Source organism: Chelonoidis abingdonii, chromosome 10, assembly GCF_003597395.2.
Source record: "Chelonoidis abingdonii isolate Lonesome George chromosome 10, CheloAbing_2.0, whole genome shotgun sequence".
NCBI classification, from domain to species: Eukaryota; Metazoa; Chordata; order Testudines; family Testudinidae; genus Chelonoidis; species Chelonoidis abingdonii.
The window spans coordinates 75,782,055-75,804,507 of record NC_133778.1 but is presented as its reverse complement, the minus strand read 5'-3'; the positions used below and the strand labels follow the sequence as shown (position 1 = coordinate 75,804,507).

General features: G+C 43.6%; 1 protein-coding gene across 1 annotated transcript in view; it reads right to left on the bottom strand.

Annotated features, from left to right (window-relative positions):
• The window catches only part of GYPC (glycophorin C (Gerbich blood group)), a 41,265-nt gene extending 29,372 nt beyond the window's left edge, over window positions 1-11,893 (bottom strand). Inside the window, exon 1 of the mRNA XM_032805127.2 lies at window positions 11,327-11,893. Coding sequence (XP_032661018.1) covers window positions 11,327-11,363 — 37 coding nt within the window. The 5' untranslated portion in view covers window positions 11,364-11,893. The remainder of the gene's footprint in view (window positions 1-11,326) is intronic.
• Window positions 11,894-22,453: the final 10,560 nt, after the last annotated feature.

Sequence of the window (22,453 nt, the reverse complement as noted above, 5' to 3'; positions counted from 1 at the left end):
ATTCATCCATTCTGTATTTACTCTGCAAAGCAGTTCTCCAAGCTGCCATCAAGCCCTCTCCTTGTTGCTCCAGCCAGGCACAAGTCCTATGACCTGAGTCAGATGCTATCAGATCAAAGGCTGTATTCATTGAGAGCTAAGCTGAGTCGCGGAGGTACCAAAGCGCAGAGGGACTTGGCAAGCGATTTTGTCCTCCGGGTGTGTGTGTGTGCAGAGTTCAAGAAACTCCTGAAGAGTGTGGGAGGAGGAAGACGAGCCTTTGACATGGTTTCAAGCAGCATGATGGGTTCCAGAAGGGAATGCAAGGGTCTTTTACAAACGGGAGGTAGTAACATGCAGGAGGAATCTAAAATCATTCATCTCCTGAGTGCCATTCATTGCGACTGATCCAGGAAGGTGAGATTTTCTCCTCCATGCACCGGCCTGGGCTGCAGGGAACATTCACCCGCAGGGAGAGCTGGCTGGCGTACCAGAGCCATCCTCTCTCAGTGGGGAAGCATCTCTAAATCTCTGTCAGAGCCTCCCCCTCTTGAACTGTGCTGGCCCCTGGTATGTCCCCCACAGCAGAACAGCCCCAGTTAGCCTCTACAACTCTTCCTGTCTCAGCCAGGGCCTGGCGGAAGGCAAGCAGGCTAACATGAAAAGAGAACTAAGATTCCAAATCGGCCAGACCCTGATCCAAAGCCATTGAGGTCTATGAGAGTCAGCTCAGAGTCCAGGAGCTGATCCTCAGCTGGTGAAAACTGTTATAACTTCACTGATGTCAATGGAGTTGTAACAATTCCCCAAGTGAACATGTGTGTAGACTTGAAGATTCGACCCTTTCTAAGCTCGAAAGCTCATCTCACTCACCAGCAGAAGTTGGTCCAGTAAAAGATATTACCTCCCCCAACTTGTGTTTCCAATATCCTGGGACTGACACAGTTATAACAATATGGCAAACCCTCCCTAATGCCTTTATATACCTGCCAAGATCTCAGAATAATGAGCCTAAGTTTTCCCTGGTAGAGACAGAGCTGTGCAGAGAACGGTAATTCCGTTTTGCAGAGGATTTCGATCTTTTGAAATTTGTTTTTTTTCAATTCAGAGTGAAAAACAGACTAAAAATGACTATAATCCAGTCAACCCTTAACCTTCTCTTTGCTAAGCTAAACTGAGCTCCTTGAGCCTCTATATTTTATATGGTCTAGAAAATATTTAGTCTTGCCATGAGTGCAGGTGATTAGACTAGATGACCTCTTGAGGTCCCTTGCAGTCCTATGATTCTATGAGCATAAGGCATGATTTCTAATCCTTTAACCACTGTCAGGGCCCTTCTCTGAACCCTCTCCACTTTATTAACATCATTTTTGAATTGTGGGCACCAGAACTGGACACAGGGTTCCAGCAGTGGTCGCACCAGTGCCAAATACAGAGATAAAATATCCTTTCTTCTCCAACTGGAGAGTCCCTTGTTTATGTATCCAGGGATCCCATCAGCCATTTTGGCCACAACATCACAGTGGGTACTCATATCCACCATGACTTCCTACATCTTTTCTAGAGTTACTGCTTTCCAGGATAGGGTCGCCCATCCTGTAAGCATGGCCTACATTCTTTGCTCCCATATCTAACATTTACATTTAGCCATATTAAAATGCATATTGTTTGCCTGTGCCCCGTGTATCATGGAATCTAGATAACGTTTTTAACCCATTTACTGTGTGCCAGATTGATTTTATCCTGTTCCAGTGATTTAAACAAAATGTAACGTAGCACCAAGTCAAACACTTCCCAGAAGTTTACGTATATAACATCAGCACTATTACCTTTATGATGCAAACTGGTAATCTCATCAAAAAAAGATAGCAGGTTAGTTTGACAGGGTCGATTTTCCATAAACTCATCTTGCTTTGTTTTAATTAAATGACCCTTCTTTAGTTCATTATTAATTCAGGCCCATATCAACTGCTGCATTATCTTGCTTGGGATTGATGTGACTCTGACAGGCCTATAATTATCTAGGTCATCTCAATTACCCTTTTTAAAAATTGGCACATTAGCTTTCTTCCAGTCTTCTGGGTCAACATCTGGGAACCACACCTGGACAGACATAACTAGGCAGACCTACCCCCATGTAGACGTAGCTATGTCGATTGAAAAAATGCTTTAATCGATGTAACTACCATTGTCCAGGGAGATGGTGTTCTTACAGTGCTGGAAAAACCCCTTCCATCACTGTATGTGTCTACACTAAGCAGTTAAACCACTCTAGCTACACCAGTGTAGCCAAGGTGGTGTATTCTCCTTAGTGTAGACACAACCTGAATCACAATTTGTTTCCGGGTCAGTTCTGGGGTGATGCAGCTCTTTATTCAGCACAGACTGTAGTTACAGTCGAATCCTACATGTATACTGCAATATGCAGTACTATAGAACTTCTGCCTCCATATGCTTATTTAGCAGAATGTTAATACCTTACTGCAGCATGGCTGTGTTGCCTCATGGTTAGAGCCCTGGATGAGGGCTCCAGAGACCTGAGTTCTAATCCCAGCAATTTCACTACCCTGCTGGGTGACTTTGAACAAATTACTTCCCTTGTGCCTCAGTTTTCCCATCTGTAAAATGAAGCCAACGAGTCTTTGTAAACTGCTTTGAGCTCTGCTGATGAACAATGCAATATGAAAGCTAGGTATTATTTTTATTTAAAATAACTAAGCGTGATGAGATTAGGAAAATAAAACTAGCTCAAAGTGCCGTTTAGAATCCCAAATCCAAAAGGAAAACCCGCTGGTGAGCAATGAAAATAAAAGAGAACCTGGTCAAGATGAACTCTACTCCCTGTGTTGCAACGAGTCCTGCAACACAGGGAGTAAAAATGCCCCAGAATGCATATGAGAACTCCTACCTTACTGCAGGAAGAAAGTGGAGATGGAGAGATTTTCTGCTGTAGAGTAAGCACCAGAGACCAAGACAGAAATCTTTGGAGAAGGGAATGGATGCAGGAGAACTCCAAAATGAAAAGAAATTCTAGGCTGAAAGAGGAAGATTTATGTCTTCCCAGCATCTGGTCTTGGCTTCCCTTCCTTTCTTCTCACTTCTGAACCTACGGAATGCCCTTGAAGGACAGGAAGAAACAATTCTTCATTAACAGATATGATCTTCACAAGAGCCCCCAGTCTGGATGTGGCAGAAGTTCCCTAGGAGCTAAGAGAGGATAAGATTAGAAAAAATGGGAGGCTTACAAGGGAGCAACAGGCAAATCAATGGTAGGGCTAAATCAGGAAACAGATGGTTCAGAGATCACTTGAAACTCCATGTGGTCACTCCATGATGAACACAATGAAAAATTAATCCTCTGCTGCCCCCAGCCTGCTATGCAATGGCCAACCAATTGGGGAGCAATAATAATGCCAGCTGACATAGGTGACCAAACACAGCCTGAAGAACAAATCCTGACATTTAGCCATATGGAGTGGAAATCCATCAACTTCATGAAAAAACTCGTACAGATACAGATACACTATTTCATGTTCTCTGTATGTATAAATATCTTCTTACTGTGTGTTCCTGTCTATGCATCTGATGAAGTGGGCTGTAGCCCATGAAAGCTTATGCTCAAATAAATTTGTTAGTCTCCAAGGTGCCACAAGCACTCCTGTTCTTTTTGCTGATACAGACTAACACGGCTGCTACTCTGAAACCTAGTTTATTCTGGTCATTACAACGTTTCCACCTCATGATTTTATTGCAAGGCTTGTAAGCACCAGCTCCTGGAACAAATAGATTGCAGAAGAACCTCAGCTTTCATTGAAAATGAATTTCTAGCCCTCCTGGTTGCCAAGAAAAGCTTGAACGTGGGCCATAGCTGAACGCTAAAGACTCCAGAAGGAGAACCTGCAGGAAAATAAAAATAATTCGACATTTATTTTTCTAAAATAGTCTCATGATTTTCAAGCCAATCTCCTAATTTGTTGAGGCCTGACCCCTAATATTTGATTGCTTGGAGTTGGTAATATTGTTCTTATATCAAGAGATAGCCATGTTAGTCTATGTCAACAAAAACAGCAAGGAGTCTAGTGGCACTTTAAAGACTAACATATTTATTTGGACATAAGCTTTTGTGGGTAAAAAACCCCACTTCGGTAATGAAAACTTATGCCCAAATAAATGTGTTAGTCTTGAAGGTGCAACCAGACTCCTCACTGTTTTTATTGTTCTTGTAATGTGCTTTCTGTCAATGAGCTCATATGGTAACTTCAGGACCTGCTTCATAGAATATTAGGGTTGGAGGGGACCTCAGGAGGTCATCTAGTCCAACCGCCTGCTCAAAGCAGGACCAATCCCTAGACAGGCATTCAATTCAATTATCTGGCATGTGTTATTCATCCACAAAGTGAATCTATTAATCATATGAAACCTCTCAACAAATATTTAGACATGCACATTTCAGATGCTAAATTCTTCATAGACTGTACATCTGGACTACTCATTATTCACTTTATGCGGTAGTTGGTCACATTGTATTGCTTCTGCTGCTCCACTGGATAACTGAAAGTTCTGAATAAGTACCAGAAAACAAGCATTCTTATTTGCATGAAAATACAGACATTGGCATGGACAACACAACCCCATTTGGGCAAATATTTGTGAACAGGGAATAAGGCCTTGTCTACACAAGGGAAACTGACTGACATAGATATTCTGGAATAACTATTCTGCTATACCTATTCTGGTATAATTTACCTTTTCTGGAATAACTCCCCTATGTTGATAGTCTATACCAGAATGAAAGTGATTTCATTCCAGAATAAGTATTTTGCTTCCAAACCAGAGCAATTACACTGGAGTAAAGTCAGCTTTATTTCAGAACAGAGTTTCCAGGTGGAAGTTATTCCAGAATAGTTATTCTGCAATAGCTATGCTGCTCAGGGCTGGTCTACACTAGGGGAGGGGATCGATCTAAGATAAGCAACTTCAGCTACGTGAATAACGTAGCTGAAGTTGAAGTATCTTAGTTCGACTTACATGGCCGTCCTCACGGTGGTGAGTCGACTTCCGTGCCCCCCCCCTCCTTCGATGCTACTTACTTTTCCTGTTGAGGTGGAATACGGCTGTCGATTCACAGATCGATTTATCGTGTCTAGACGAGATGCGATAAATCTATCCCCAATAGTTCGATTACTACCCGCCAATCCGGTGAGTAGTATAGATGTACCCTCAGTTTCCCCATACAGACAAGAAGCAGAATGAATTTGGTTGACATAAACAGTTGTTTGAGATATCCATGTTCAGAACTGCTCTGTGTTCCATGGTTTGTAACAGCTCCCTAGGGGTTTTAACACAAGCTGGAGATCACTAGAGTACCGCATGGTCAAACCATGCCATCTACAACCACTGATGCACCCCTTGTGACTGGTCCACAAACAATTTCCATTAACTTCATTGAGAGGCAAACGTGACCAGCACTTTCTAATCCATAATTCTGGTCTTTAACTTCTGCTGAGGAAGAAATTATTTAGTCTTCCTCAAGTCATTTCCATTTATTGCTCTTCCTGGGGCCTTTTTGTTTGGAGGCCTGGAGACTGTGCTATTAAGGATGCTAATATACAACTGGATCATACAAAAATGTATTATATTTCCATGTTACTTTCTACCATCTTCTTTACACAACCTAGAATCTGATTTCCTCCTTGCTGTTTTTTTTTTAAAGTGACTGTACATTGGCCAGATGACATCTTCTTGTTTGTTATCAGTTTTTAGAGGCATCTAAGCTATAAAAGGGAAAAGTGCGAGCATGTGGACGTTGGATGGCGAATAATGTCATGAATAGAGAAATAAAACATACTCACTCCAAGCAGAAGCATGAGAATTGAGAAAGATACACACATACATTGAAGGCCATTTGGTAGGTTCCATGTACTAAATGACTAAAAGATATTTTCTGTTTAAAACCAGTATCTATATCAGAAGGCTTTGTAGGTCTTCTAGCTTAGAGAGAATACACACACAGAGAGAGAGAACTGGTATTGACTCTGCAATATATGGCCTGTCACATGTTCTCTTTATAATGTGGACTGTCCCATAAAGTAGGACATTTTAAACATGAGCGCTGCCATTAAGAAACTGAAACAGTCACTTATCAGTCACAGGATGTCATGGAGCTTTCTCAGGGTCTGCTTGAAAGGCCCCCTGCAACTTACTGATAAAAAGCTTAACTCCATCTCAGGGCTTATCTGAAGAAGAAAGAATTAGACCCTCATGAAATAACAGGGTTTTTTATAAGCTAAAAATAAGCAAGCGAGCGGGAGAGAAATCACTTAAAAACTTCATAATACAGCAGAACGAATTTAACCCATTTGCGATTTTCAGCTAAGTTTTCTGCTTCATCAGGAAAGAACCCCGTTGTGAAACAGATGTCAAAAGAGAAAAGATGTGAGAGGCTGGTCTCTTTCGTAGATTAGAAGATTAATTAAAACAAAATCACTTAGTCAAATGTCTTACTGGCAAAAACGCACAAGGCATATCACTGCGGGTATGCAATAGGAGAGTATGGAATGGATAATCACTTTCGATCGGACTCTGGTGTGAACTGGATGATGCTGATTCTTGGAAAAACTCGTGGAATATGGATCTTATTTCTGCCACACATTGCGATCTGCCAGCCTCTGTTTTTGCACTGCAATATCATTGCTGAACATGGTTGAATTATTGGTTGCAAATAAATTATCCAGCATAGCCTTTAATTTTTTCTGTTCATAAATAATTTGCAAACCAATCCTGATTTCTGCGAATGTCATCATTCCTCTACCAGATACTTTGCAGGAACAGTTATCAATCAGCCTGTGGGTAAAATTTCCAAAAGTGCTTAAGTGACTTAGCTAGATAGATCCTATCAATCTAAGTCCTCTTTTCCAAAGTTTCACGGGACTTAGGAGCTCAGTGTCTAACTCACTTTTGAAAATGGGACCTCGGTTTCTATCTATCATCTGAGCAGTGATGGATGTTCAGTATTCCATGAGAGCCCAGATAGAAAGATGCAGTGATAACAGCTATGTGACAAGGTTACGATGTTCCATGCAGTAGTGCTAACAGGCCTATGAATTTAGCTAGTTATAACCTGGATCATTCAAATTTGCTGTATAATGTTTGTTTTAATTGCTGGGGGCAGAGTGATCCCAATAAATGTCAAGTGTCATGCACCTTAAGAAGAGCAGAGTGTTATTTGCATGGGTATTTTTTAACCTACATTTGTGTCCAGTTACCACAATTTTGGACATATATCAAGTCTTTGCATTTGCACATTTCCATATAGATACCTATGAAGATGGGCACAATATAAGAGGCTGCATAGAATGGACTAAGTATATCCAATTTGCATGCAGAGTCATGGGAATCATAGAAGATTAGGGTTGGAAGAGACCTCAGGAGGTATCTAGTCCAACCCCCTGCTCAAAGCAGGACCAACCCCAACTAAATCATCCCAGCCAGGGCTTTGTCAAGCTGGGGCTTAAAAACCTCTAAGGAAGAGATTCCACCACCTCCCTAGGTAACCCATTCCAGTGCTTCACCACCCTTTTAGCTAAATAGTGTTTCCTAATATCCAACCTAGACCTCCCCCACTGCAACTTGAGACCATTACTCCTTGTTCTGTCACCTGCCACCACTGAGAACAGCCAAGCTCCATCCTCTTTGGAAGCTCCCTTCAGGTAGTTGAAAGCTGCTATCAAATCCCCCCTCGCTCTTCTCTTCTGCACACAAACACAGGCGCTCAATTTCACATGCATTTGTGGGTGCATTTCGGGCCTTCTCTTTTAAAAAATGTGGTCAGTGTAATCCACCATGGTTCCCAACTCATTAAATACTCAGTGCTTAGTAGAGAAGTACATTTGCTCAATTAGTAGCCTCCATTCTTATTTAAAACTTACTGTTCCAGGCAGGGCCTCCACTGATGAGAGGCAACGAAAGCAAGTTTATATCCAAGTCGGTAGCTTGTACAAGGAAGGTTCCTCAGGGACTGACTGTGGCTTTGCCACAAGCCCCGAATGAAGGACAGCGCAAGAGACCAACTGGTGACTCTGCTCCTTGAGTTTCCCCTGGCTCCAGAAAGGAGGTCAGGCACTAGCCCTTTCCCTAGCACTTCCTCCTCCAATCTGTGCTGGATGGTGCCTTGCATTGGCAGCACCAAAGCTCTAGTCACTCTACACCCATCAGCACAGGATAGGAAATAGCTTCATGGAGGTTGTTCTCCCCTTTCTGCTGCTCCGGACAGCCAACGTGGGGCATTAGAGGCTACACCCTGAGAAGCATACACACAGGCTGGTGCTCAAAGGCCTGTCCCTGCTGAGGGCCTCCCCTCCAAGCTGCTGAACACCTTCAGCTCCCAGTGAAGGAGATGGAAACAGACAGAGTTCAGCAGCTTGCAGGATTGATCCCCCATTCTGCAAACCCTTACTCCTGTGAGTAATCCTCACTCACATAAGCAGTCACAGAATCATAGACTATCAGGGTTGGAAGGGACCTCAGGAGATGATCTAGTCTGACCCCCTGCTCAAAGCAGGACCACTCCCCAACTAAATCATCCCAGCCACGGCTTTGTCCTTCAACTCATCTGAAAAAGTTTAGTAGGCCCGGGCTCTACCATGGAACTGGAAATCTCCAGAGTCCAGGTTAGGTTTTCTAACAACAATCCACATGGTGACTGTCCACACCCACTGCCTTCCTGGGGGGTGTGGGAGGGATATGGGGAAATCTCATGGGCTGAGTATAATAAAAATAAGCATTACTGATAAACTGATGCAGAGAAAAAGCACCACTGCAGGGATGTTCACAGCAGGTCAATAATGGCTTCACCGCATGGCACGTAAAGGAGCCATGATCAGAAGAAAAGCGGCAGAGGAATACGGGAGGAAAATAAATTCTCTAAGTTCATAAAGCTGGGAATTTTAAAATGGAAACATTCCTCTTTTTGTTATGTTTTCAGGACCACCAAGAATATACTTGTATACAAAGAAAGAGTGAGTAAAAATCCCTTATCATTAATCAGTCAGTGCAAGAGGATCACCAGAGTACCCTAGTAATTAGGTTACCCAACCCCATTCTATCCATCTCACAAAACAGCTGTTATCTGGCATCCCCAGCTGGTATTTCAAAAATTAGAATAATATTCGTCTGATGTATTGCTGATGCTTTATAGATATTTGCACCAGCCTCAGTACTGTTCATGCTGCTTATGAAGCCATACAACTTTGTTTTACCAGACACAGTCCCTCTCTGTTAAACATCTGTTGTCTGTGCTGTGCAGGACCTCTGTACACATTGAACGTTAACGTCTCCTTGATTAGAAACTGACTGGTGCCAAAACATCTCGATTTGTGCCAGGAAAACAAAACAGGCCTGCATGGAAATAATGCACTGAACTTGTGTTTGTAGTCACCAGAAGGCTTCTCCTTTAATTGAATTTGGTTCTTATTTTGTTTTTTTAAACAATGTGGATCACATTTACCATGATGCAAACTGAAACAGGATACAGGAACATCCTGTCTGAACCTGCAGGAGAAATTGCATTCAGAGAGCTGGAAAGCAGACGGCAATATTATTTCAATTCAACACTAGGTAAAGGGGTGCAAGTTTTGTATGTAACCATCTATAGTTTATGGCTGTAAAAATGGTTTGCAGAGTCTGACATGGTCAAAAACTGGGAGCTCCTTCCTAGATGTTACAGAAAATGAAATGATTTGTTGTATACAGTTGTTTTCTCATTCTGTACCATTGTGAGATGCTGACACACTGAATTAACACTTCAGATATGTCAGATATTGGGCCTGATACTTGAGTTCACTTTTGCCACTTTTAAACTGATGGCACTCCTGAGCTACACTAGCACAAGTGAGATCTGAATCATGGCCTGAGAGTCCACTCCTAAACTCTTTAAGCAGGCAAAACTCCTGAGTAAAACTTGGGCCTTGGGTATCTACATAATGAACAACACTGCCAATCAATAATGTGCATTTCAGCTAATGAGTGTAACTCCCGCATCCCACAAGACATTTAAGAGCAATAGTTATAAGTAATTTACATGTCTGAAAATAAGTGTAGAGAAGCTCAGAAACACTGTAGTGTCTTCTAAAGTGCCAGTCTTTGCCCAAATGTTTTTTCCTTCTACTAGCAGTGAATAGGCGTAAATCTGGTCAAAATTACTGGAACTGGAAAAAAAAGATGGAAATGATTTTTCTGCTTTTAAGTTGGTTTCTACTTGTAAAAATACCTGGGGCAAATAAAAACCTTTGCCTACAATTCCAGTGATTCTTTTCAATATAACATTTCTGCTCAATCCATCTATCTCATTCAAAGCTTGAAAATCACTGTTAGTTTCAAATTTCATATAGATCAGTTCATCCTACAGCAACCCTGGGACCAAGAGTTGAGGTTGGATCTTTCCCCAGCAATCCCCTCTGTGTTGTGCTTTTTGTTACAGGGATCCATTGTGAGGATCGATTCCGTTTTGGTGGGTTCATTACAAATATGCTGTGATGTTACCAAACTGGTTATAGTTGGATTAAAACAGCAAACCTCTTCCAAAGCTGTTATCTGGACTGTGGGTCACAGTCTGCTGTCAGTTACACCACTGAAACCCAAAGTATTTCCATAGATGTCACTGGAGTTACTCTAGATTTGCACCAGATCAGAATCTGGCCCTCAATTTTTTAATATTACCCCCCAAATATTATACTGTGGGATGATTAAATGGCACGGTCGCTTGAACTCCCTGGGCCAAATTCTCTCTTGCGCCACTCACTGAAATCAACAGAACTACGTCAGCATTGAATTTTTCCTCCTCTAACATTACTGTGAGAAAACAATTCAGTTGCCCTAAGACTGTGTTTCTAAAGTTCCCAAAGCAAACATGCACTGTAACTTTAAATATAGACTGACAGTTTTTGGCTTGCGTCTCATATTACATACAGACAGCTTGGTGTCTCTAAATAATAATATCTCAGAAGAGGGACACTAAGCCTTCTGAATTCTCTATATTTTCATTCCTTACGGGAAAAGCATTTACTTTATATTTTCTCTAAACTAGCACTTAGAATGAAATGTAACAAATTTTCATATGCTATATTCAGGAATTAAACTTTGCAGAGGTCTGTTTCAATTCCCTTTGTAACTTACACACACACACACACACACACACACAAACACACACTTTAATCGATATCTCTTTCCTTTAAGGAGACCCCAGGAAATTTGTTGCAAGAACTTGAACTATGTTTAAAAATCATCTGGTTAAACAACAGACTTGTAAATTCACTGTTACTGCAGGGAGGGAAAAAAACAGGGTACTCACATGGTGGATGTGGTGTCACATTGTTTTGTTCACTCATAATTTACGCCTTCAGAAATGCCTTATTTGTGCTGACAGTTTTTTCCCCCTGTTCAGAATCTCCGGCTGGATTAAGCAGAGTGGCCAGAAAGGCAGGGAAGAGACCAAGGACCCAGGAGAATGCAACACTTGTTCAGACACTCCTTGCTGAATTCCTGACCCCTTCACAACTGGAAAAGGAAACAGCACATGTGTCATTCTCTTTTGCCTTTCCAGCTCACATGAGCGGGGAGGGGCCCCCACTTTCAGATAGCAGTAACAGTTTTCAAGTTTGACGTATCCCAGCCCCTCTCCCTTCCAGGAACTTTGAATCTTGAGCAACAAGTAGAAAGAAAATGCTTTTAAAAGTGCTTGGTTTCAATCACAATCCAGCCTAGCATCCCAGGCCAGTTACCAGCCCCATGGATATTAACCCAATGGTGGATAAGTCACTGCCAAAAAAATGGAGGAATGCTGGGATGATTTCACATTGGGGTTTTCAAGTTCCCTTCTGGCTTGCAAGCCTCTGCCCTGAGATTCTAATTGTCCCTCTCATTTAACTGGTATAAATCAGGAATATATCCACTGAAATGGGAGTAGTTACACTGGTGTAAATAAGAGGGAGGATCAAGCCAATGATTAAGAGACTTGGCTTGGTATTCAGGAGAGTGGGGTTTAATTCCTGCTTTGGCCACGCATTTCCTGTGTGACCTTGGACAAGTCTCTCCCTGCCTCAGTTTCCCATCTGTAAAATGAGGGTGATAGTACTTCTTGCTGCCTATACATTTTCTTTCTTCTCTATTTAGATTATTCACTCTTCAGGCAGTGGTTTTTTTTATTGTCCATACAGCACCTAACACAATGTCTTATCTGGGTTAAGGCTTCTAGGTACCACTAAAATACAAGGAATTATTAATTAATCATTATTATTACTAATAGTTCATTAGAATCAGACCCAAGTGGTTTTGTGAAGAACTCATCAATCCTCAGTTCTCGTGGACTGTGTGGGTCAGTGTGAATTCACAGCATGCCTTCGATGTCAACAACATAGTAACAGTTGCCAAAGTCGGGGGCAGGAAAATCAGAATCAAGACTGAAATTCCCCCTGTTATGCAAAGGTGGTTCAGCTTGTTTCTGTTAAGCCAGCTAAGTGACTTGCTGCTAAATGCACTGCTATGTACTTGGCTGACAATATTTATTCTATAATGGTGGAGTGGGATATACATGACAAATCAAAAAAAAACCCCAAAAAACCTTGTTTCCGGGCACCGATACGGTAAACAACTCGCAGCAGCATTTGCAACAGACTCTCAGGCCTGGTCTATACTACACATTTAAACCGAATTTAGCAGCGTTAAACTGAATTAACCCTGCACCCGTCCACACAACAAAGCCATTTATATCGATATAAAGGGCTCTTTAAACCGATTTCTGTACTCCTCTCCGACGAGGGGAGTAGCGCTGAAATTGGTATTGCCATGTCGGATCAGGTTTAGTGTGGCTGCAATTCGACGGTATTGGCCTCGCGGGCGTATCCCACAGTGCACCATTGTGACCGCTCTGGAAGCAATCTGAACTCGATGCACTGGCCAGGTAGACAGGAAACCCCGCGAACTTTTGATTTTATTTCCTGTTTGCCCAGCGTGGAGCTCTGATCAGCACAGGGTGGCAATGCAGTCAAATCCAAAAGAGCTCCAGCATGGACCGTACAGGAGATACTGGATCTGATCGCTGTATGGGGAAACAAATCTGTTCTATCTGAGCTCCGTTACAGAAGATGAAATGACAAAGCATTTGAAAAATCTCCAGGCATGATAGACAGAGCCACAGCCACAGTGCTGTTGTGACCAAAGTGTAACGAAGCCAGAATCAAATGGACGCTCATGGAGGGAGGGAGGAGGTACTGAAGACTCCAACTATCCCACAGTCCCGCAGCTCCGAAAAGCATTTGCATTCTAGCTGAGCTCCAATGCCTGAAGGGTCAAAAATATTTTCCTGGTGTTTCAGGGTGTATGTATTCAATGTACACCCTGCCCCCCCTCGAAAAAAAGGGAAAAAAATTGTTTCTCGCCTTTTTTCAATGTTACCCTATGTTCTACTGCATGCTGCTGGTAGACAGCGTGCTGCAGCGCTGAGCACCAACATCCCTTCCCGGTGGCAGACGGTGCAAAATGACTGGTATCACCATCATCATCATCAGCCGTGAGTGCTCCTGGCTGGCCTTGGTAAAAATGGGAATGACTCCTGGTCATTCCCGGCAGACGGTAGAACAGAAGGCTGGTAACCGTCCTCATCATAAGCAGCTGGAGGCTGAGCTCCGTCAGCACCCCTGCCCTTCATGTCTAAAGAAGATTCTGTACTCCCTGGGCTATCATAGCAGCTGAGGCTGTGCTCTTCTACCCCCCACCCTTTAATGTCCTGGCCTGGACTATCATGAGGCAGCTGGAGGCTGTCTCCCCTCATTTTATCTCACTTAAAAAGTCAGTGTTTCTTATTCTGCATTCTTTATTACTTCATCAAACAAATGGGGACATTGCCATGATAGCCAGGAGGGTTGGGGAGGAGGGAAGCAACGGGTGGGGTTGTTGCAGGGGCACCCCTAAGAATGGCCATGCAGCTCATCATTTCTGTGGGATTCTGGGCTCTGACCCAGAGCAGCTGTATCTCTTGGTTCTCTAGTACACTTGCCCATATTCTAGCAGGACTGACTCTATTTTAAGACAAAACATAAAGAAGGGAATGACCCGGGGAGTCATTCCCATTTTTGTCCATGGCGCCCCCGCCGATCTCAGCGAGGCCAGCCAGGAGCACCCATGGCAGCAGCAGATGGATAAAAGGATGATAACCGTCATCGCCAATTTCCAAATGCAAATGGTGCAAAATGACTGATACCAATACATCTCATCACCAATTTTACAATGGCAGATGGTGCAATAAGGATGGTAACCGTCTGTGTACCTTGGCAAAGGCAAATGAATGCCGCTGTGTAGCACTGCAGTACCGCGTCTGTCAGCAGCATCCAGTACACATACGGTGACAGTGACAAAAGGCAAAACAGGCTCCATGGTTGCTATGCTATGGCGTCTGCCAGGGCAATCCAAGGAAAAAGGGCGTGAAATGATTGTCTGCCGACATTTACCCAGAATCACCGGCGACACTGTTTTTGCCCCTTCATGCATTGGGATCTCAACCCAGAAATCCAATGGGCGGGGGACACTGCGGGAACTATGGGATAGCTACAGAATAGCTACCCACAGTGCAATGCTCCGGAAATCAACGCTAGCCTCGGTATATGGACGCACACCGCCGAATTAATGTGCTTAGTGTGGCCGCATGCACTCGACTTTATACAATCTGTTTTAAAAAAACGGTTTCTGTAAAATCAGAATAATCCCATAGTGTAGACATACCCTCACAGTGTTTAGAGAACTCCTGAATACTCCCTGGCATGCAGAGCACGTCAAGGCAAGGGCCAGAGGGACAAAACCCCCTGATGTGACTCCGCTAGCTGCTGTAGAGCTACATCATTTTATACCAGATTAAGGTCTGATGTAGTGTGGACAGACACCTGTGAATGAACGGAAAATACTGACTAGAATTCTGTTTCCCATTGTGTTCTGCTTCCCCATTCTACGCCTAAAACACACAGCATGCACAGAGCATTCTGGATCTACACAGAGGGAAGGAAGGAGGCTGAGGTGCTGACAGGCACGGGTGTGTCTACACTAAGGCCATGCTGTAGCAACATAGTGTAGATGCGTCTTACATCAGTGAAAGGGGTTATTTTGCCAGGGTAGGTCATCTGCTTCTCTGAGAAATGCTTCCACCCACCTGCCTACACAGGGTGGTGTGTCAATCTAACTATGTCACACAGGATGCAAAAGTTTTCACAGCCGTCAACAACGTAGCTAGAACAATCTGATTTTAACTGTAGATCTGGGCTTAGCTTCAAATCCTGCCTCAGTTCCCATTCTGAGTAATATGTCTGGACGCAGGGGAACTCCGCTGTGAGGAAGGAATCTGACCTGCCGGGCCACAGCTAAGCCAAAGGAATGGAAGATCCCGATATCTATTTAATTTTAGGTACTTACTGTTAATCATGTTTATTACAGTAGTGCCCCAGGGCCAAACAAGAGCAGGACCCCATTGTGCCAGGCACTGTACAAATAGAGTAGTAGATAGTCCCAGCCCTGAAGGCGTGAGATATGGTCCCTATTACCATAGTAGCTCACAATGTTCTTCGCCATGTTTGCTCTAGTTATCCTCATAACACCCCCGTGAGGAAGGGAACTGCTATCATCACCATACATTTTATAGATGAAGAACTAAGTCCTAGATCCTCAAGATATTCAGTCTCTGAACTACCTCTGAAATCCGTGGAAGTCAGGTACCTTTGGAGGCTCTGAGCATAAGTGACTTGCCCCAGGAGGTACGCAGGAAGTCAGCAGCAGAACAGTGAATGCAATCTGGATCCTCTAAGGCAATGGAGGCCACTGTAATCACTAGGCAAGCCTTCCTTTCTAGTGGATTTTCTAGCCCCACTTCCTGCTTGTCCGCTGTGCTGGGATCCCCTGTAAGGGTGTGAGGCCCACTTTGCAAGGCCCCTGGTACCCTGTTCTCAACCACCATGGAGCAGAACCTCAGCGATTCTGCTGGATGATGGACCTTTTCCATCCACCAGTATGGGAAGGGTCTGAGCTTTAAAGTGGAGAGAGCCCACCCAGTTCCATAGCACTTCCCAAAGAGTCTGGGAGAAGAATACTGAACATAGAAAGGGATAGTGTTCTCTCTCCCTCTGACCCCAGAGCCAACTGCCTTGAGGACAGCAGAGGTTGCAGGGAAATCAGAAGCATGGAGGGAAGTGGAGGACTCAAACAATATGATTGGCTATTCATGTCCCTCATGTCTGACCCTCGCTCTCACCCTTACATCCAGTGGCTGTTGTAGGCAGTGAAAATCTTATGGAAGAGGGCAACTAAACAGTAGTTTAAAGCCTTTTTTTGTCAGAGGTTACAGTATTTGTCCGGAAGCATCCAATCTATCCGATAGCAAAGGTAGGTTGAGAAGCCTGCATGACGGCCTTTCATTGGCCGATACCTCAGCCACCGTGGCCCACAGCATCTCCATTAACCCAGAGAGGAAAGGGCAATTTAACTGATATTTTTTTCCCCTTGGTGGAGACATTTGTTCATCTGTCCATCTCCGAAGCCTTCAAATCCTTCCTGAAAATATGGAAACAAAATTCCCTGTTTGCCTGTGTAGCGCTTTTATCATTCTGGTTGTTTTGGGAAAGTTGGTATGAGACACTACCATTTGAAGAAGCACCAAAACTTTACAAACTATGTGCCATTCTATTGTAGAGGGGTCACTCTGGTATGGCAGTGGTGAAACACACACACACACCTTTGACCATCTCACCTGCACTCTGCCCACTAATCTACCTCCATCAGAACTATTCCCAATAGTCCATACCACCAAGGAGTTTCATTTGGCCTACATTGTTTTAGATTCAGTCTCCTTTATACCACTGGGAAAGAGAGACAACAACTGTTCCTATTTTACAGGGAGCTTAAGTGACTTGCCTAAGGCCACGCAGGAAATTTGTGGCAGAGCAAAGAATTGAAAATAGATCCATGCTAGCATTCTAACCACTGCCCCATCCTTCCTGTGTTTCATTCACCTAATTTAAGCTCCCAGATAGCCAAAGCATGTTGTTAAATCAGGACTGAGTTTTTCAAAATGGTGCTCATGGAAGACAGTGAACATCTCACTAAGTCCATTTTATGTGGTTGCACAGCTGACTAGGGCCTTAAATTGGGAGCAAATGGTCCCCTAAGAATACCCACCACACAGAGGGCCATCCCGGCTGGTGCAGAGAGGCAGTAAAGGCCATTCTCCCAGACCTCTTGTATAGGGTGCAGCTTAGGGGTGGGGTGCGAAGATTGCTAGAGTCCACTGGACTATGGACCTATCTTCTTCTCAGGGCCCAGAGGAGGTTATGAGAAGCACAGTATCAGCTAGAACAGCCTCAAAGCTGTTCTAATTTATCTCAGTGGCCAAACAGGCCCTTGCAGGGCAGCAGCTCAAAGCCACTTTTGCTTCCCCCCGCCCTAGCCCCTCCTCCCTGTCCCAAGTGCAGTAAAAGGGTAACCTGAGAATCAGGCTATCACAGGCCAGCTGTGGATCAGGGGATTAGGGTTTAGCCTTGCCTGGGGCATAGCAGTTATCCGCCAGCTGAACCTGAGTGGGTGGCTTAATCACATTAGTGATCCCAGCTGTGAAAGGGTCAGGGTGGCCAGGGGAGTTTCCTCTCTCTGGGAAGGTTTTGCAGAAGGTCAGCAGGCAGGCAGGCAAGTTGGGGGGAACCACATGGGGCAGGATAGGCCTGTACAAAGCAGGGAGGTTCCTGGAAGAAGCTTATAGTTTCATGGACTCTCAAAGACTGGAAGGGACAGTTATGTTCATCTAGTCTGACCTCCCGCATAACACAGGCCACAAAACTTCCCTAGAATAATTCCTGCTGAGTCCCCAGGGAGGGGAGGCATTGGGGCTAGAAAGCAGGGCCTCCTGGAGGCAGCAGTGCCCTGGAGTTGGGGTGTAGAGTCAAGTACTTCATTGTCATTCGAGAGGGGCCAAAGGATCATTTGTTTGGATGTTAATTTGGATTCTCAGCTGGACTTTCCTTAGCCTGGAAGGAGGTTGAACTTAACCGTGACATGCCTGGAGTGCTGGGCCTTGGAGGTTTTAAATAGGGGTCAAGGCAAGCAAGTAGGATGAATGTAGGTGTAGACATTTCAAATTTCTGTGTGTGCCACCCCGATGGGCTCCAAGGAGAAATCTGAGAGCCAAATTTGGTCCATAGAGTTTAAAAGGAAGGATTGGTATAATAATAGCAGTAAGGTGCATATTCCTGGGCTACTGTTGAACTTTGGAGATGGCTGACAGAATGACTTTTGATCTCATACCTCACTAATATATCTAACGTGAGTACCGACAGCCTGCACGTCCTGATACGGTTTATTACTTAAGAGCTAACTATGCCTGCAAAAGGCACCTTTTAAGGTATAATGCCACCTTGGTACTGACTATGACTCCACCCTTCCTCTAGGCACGCCAGTGCTAGATACCGCCACGCCCTGGAGAACAGGGCACCAGATTACGTCTGCCTCCTATGCTCCTGCACTGGAGGAGAGGTTCCTTCCTCCATTCCCCTCTCTAATGCACCTACCACATCCAGCCTCCTATGAACTCCACACAGATGCCTGAAGGATCAGGACATGAATTTGTAGTTATCTATCAAAGCAAACCAGGGCTTGAAATGCTTCTGATAATTTTTGCAAGGATTAGATTAACATAACTGTGCCCAGAGATACTAATCATATTTGATGTTTGAACTCACAGGCATCTGTCTTGGTACCTGTCTGCCTTTCATTGCTTCGTGTTCATCATAAAAGCAGAGATACTTCAGTGGAAATGTTACTGTCACACCCCACCATCCTAACACAAAGCCTGTCTGTGCTAAAATAAGGGCATAGTTACAATGGATAAAAACAAAGCACTGAGTGAATATCTGTAGCAAACCCCAAAGCCCTGTTTCTTAGCACAATTCCTATTATTAGAGTTTTCATAAATAACTCTGTGGTAGCTCTAACTCAGTGATGTCTGAGTGGCATCTTCCGCACTGCTCATAGTTGTATTATTAAAAAAACTCACTGCACTTGGATTATTTTTCTTTTTTTTATAGTAAAATTTCTGATGTGATACGTTGTTTAATGTCAGGAAAAGCAAAATATGATTCAGACTCCAGTCTTGCAGACACACAGATGCTTAAAGAACTGGAGTACTTGTGGCACCTTAGAGACAAACAAATTTATCTGAGTATAAACTTTCATAGGCTAAATCCCACTTCATCAGATGAATGCAGTGGAAAATGCAGCAGGAAATATCTATATCTATATAGATCTATACAGATATATACAGAGAACTTGAAAATATGAGTGTTGCCATACCAACTCTAATGAGACTGATGGATTAAGGTGGGTTATTATCAGCAGGAGAAAAAAAATTTTGTAGTGATAATCAGGATGGCCCATTTCAAACAGTTGACAAGAAGGTGTGAGTAACAGTAGGGGAAAATTAGCATGGGGAAATAGTTTAGTTTGTGTAATAACTCATCCACTCCCAGTCTTTATTCAAGCCTAATTTAATGATGTCCATTTTGCAAATTATTTCAGTTCTGCAGTTTCTCGTTGGAGTCTGTTTTTGAAGTTTTTTTGTTGAATAACTGTGACTTTTGGGTCTGTAATAGTGACCACGGAGGTTGAAGTGTTCTCTGACTGGTTTTGAATGTTATAATTCTTGACTTCTGATCTGTGTCCATTTTTTCTTTTGTGTACAGACTGTCTGGTTTGGCCAATGTACATGGCAGAGGGACATGTGCCAGCAATGCAATCCATCTGATGAAGTGGGCTTTAGCCCACAAAAGCTTATGCTCAAATAAATTTGTTAGTCTCCAAGGTGCCACAAGGACTTCTCGTCCTTTTTGCTGACACAAACACTGCTACCACTCGGAAACCTGTCACAGATGCTTAACTCAATCACACGATGGTCTTGTTGACTTCATGCACACGCTTTGTCCCATTGGTTTCGTAGGGACTACTCCCATTAGTAAAGCTAAGCCCGTGCTTAAGTTTTTGCGTGATCAGGGCCTCAGGAAGGCAGGATTATTAAAGATAAAAATGAGAGTTAGGTATCCAACTCCCAGTGACTTTCAGTGGAAACTGGGGCCCAGATCCTTACAGGTAATTTTATGCCCAGTTCTCCTGGATTTCAATTCACCTAAATTCCTTTGAGGAGCTGGGTTTAGGAGCCTAGTGAGTTTTTTGTGCTTTGGAAATTTCTCCTTATTAACTTAGTGTAGTTTGCTCAAGTGGCAAAATTTCCATTGAGCTTAGGCAACATTCAGAACATACTGATCAAAAGCTAAAATTCTCAGGCCATTCCAGGGGAGCCGGGGGGAAGAGATCCTCAGTGTGTAACTCAGCATAATGGATATTGCAGGCCTTGAGCACTGTTTCCCAAGGGGTCCAGTAAAAGTATATTATGTTTTTAAAACGGGCTAATCTGTTGTCTCTTTTCCTTTTCCTTGCTCAGAAGTCAAATAAGTTTACAAAATTGGATATATGTGTCTGCCGTGATGTGAGTAAAGATTTAGCCTGGCCTGTTCTAATAATAAATTGCATGCTGATCATATTTTTACTGCAGCCAGGGCGTAGTTTAGCTGTATCTGATTGGCTCTAATTCAAGATTTTTTACTTTCAGCAGGAGAAGAATACACAGTGATAAGAAAAGCACTGCAAAGAGCCCATGGTTATTATATCCACCCATGACAAATTGGGCTTCAGAAAACACAGAGACAATATTTGTTGACCGATATACACATAATCTAAAGCAGCTTTTATAATGGCGATCTGCAGATCTTTGTTTCTAGAAACCATGTGCTTCATTGCATGTATATATAGCTTTTAAATTAAGATCATTAGACCAGACAATGAGACAACACAATGGTCATATATGAGGTTTATTGATCATTTCTGCACTGACTAAATTCCCCAAGTCCTGTACTGGCATTTTAACATCTCTGGTTTCAGGTTGGGCACAGAGGCAGCTAACATGGAAACAAAACCCAAGACATTCCAGGAAACAGACATTTGCTCAGAGATCACTCTGCCAGCGTAAGCAGATCCAGCCACTTCCATTCCTTGTAACAAGGCACTAAGGTTTGCCTTACTATAAGCATTCACCTGGCTCAGTGTAAAACCTGGTCGGTTTATTTAGAAACAGCTTCTTCTTTGGTTTTCTCAAAACTCTGGTGTGGAAAATGGAGGGGATGTTTGTGGGCCAGTATTTATCTACAGAAGAGATTGTCATTACTGAATTATCCTCTGCCAAGAACCCTAACGTAAGCTTCCTCCAGTGAAGTTAGGTGAAAGATGATGTAGGTGAGAGAGAGACTGTTCAGATTTGAATCTGGTTTAGGGTTCAGGTGTTCTTGGGAAGATTTTGGCCCAGAAATCGTAGAAATCTCATAAGATTATTTGATCTTGTGAGATTTCAACCACATCCCAATCAAAACTGGAGATGTACGTCACCTGGGCTATGTCTGCACTACTATGGAAGCCCGGGGTTTGAATTCAGGCTCAAGCCTAACTCTTCTTCTGTCCACACACAAATTGCGCTAACCCAGGGCTCGGACTCAGAGTCCCATGCCTGAGTCTGTTGTCCTGGATTTGAGGAGTAAGTGTACCCCAGATTGTGATCGAGCTAATTGCAACCATGTTGTGTGCATTCAGCCACTATGAATTAATAAAACAGAACACCACCTAGTTAAGGATTAATTTGAAAGCAGGGTTTATGGGGGCAAGGTCAAAACTAACTGTGGGCTTGCAGTTTCTGCTAATCAGAATGGAAGGAGATGAGAAAAGAGTCAACAAATTGAAACTGAAGGAAAATAAGTGGATGGAGACCTTTAATTTGGGTGCCTTTGATATACAGAAGCTTATGATGGCTAAAATGGTTAGGCATGTTTGTTGATAAGCAGTTTATTTGTTAGGAGAAGTGATGACCCAGTAGGGGTTGCTGTGAGCTGTGTGGTTTATAAAAGTTAATTATAAAAAGACTAGGTCAATGGTTCCCAAACTTTTTCCACCATTGGTGCAGCCTGATGGGCCGGGCCGGTTTGTGTACCAGCTGCGTCTGCAGGTTCGGCCAATCGTGGATCCCAGTGGCTGCAGTTCACTGCTCCAGGCCAATGGGAGCTGCTGGAAGCGGTGGCCAGTATGTTCCTCAGCCCACTCCACTTCCAGCAGCTCCCATTGGCCTGGAGCAGCGAACCGCGGTCACCAGGAACTGCAATCGGCCGAACCTGCAGATACCGTGGATACACAACCCTGCCTGGCCTGCCAGGGGCTTTCCCTGCACAAGCAGCAGAACAAGTTTGGGAACCATTGGACTAAATAATAGAATGTAGTTTGAAGTAGTTCTCTGAAGCCATCCTCAGAGACTTTTTTCTGACACCCTATTACCCGATAGGGAAACAACAGGCCATTGCGG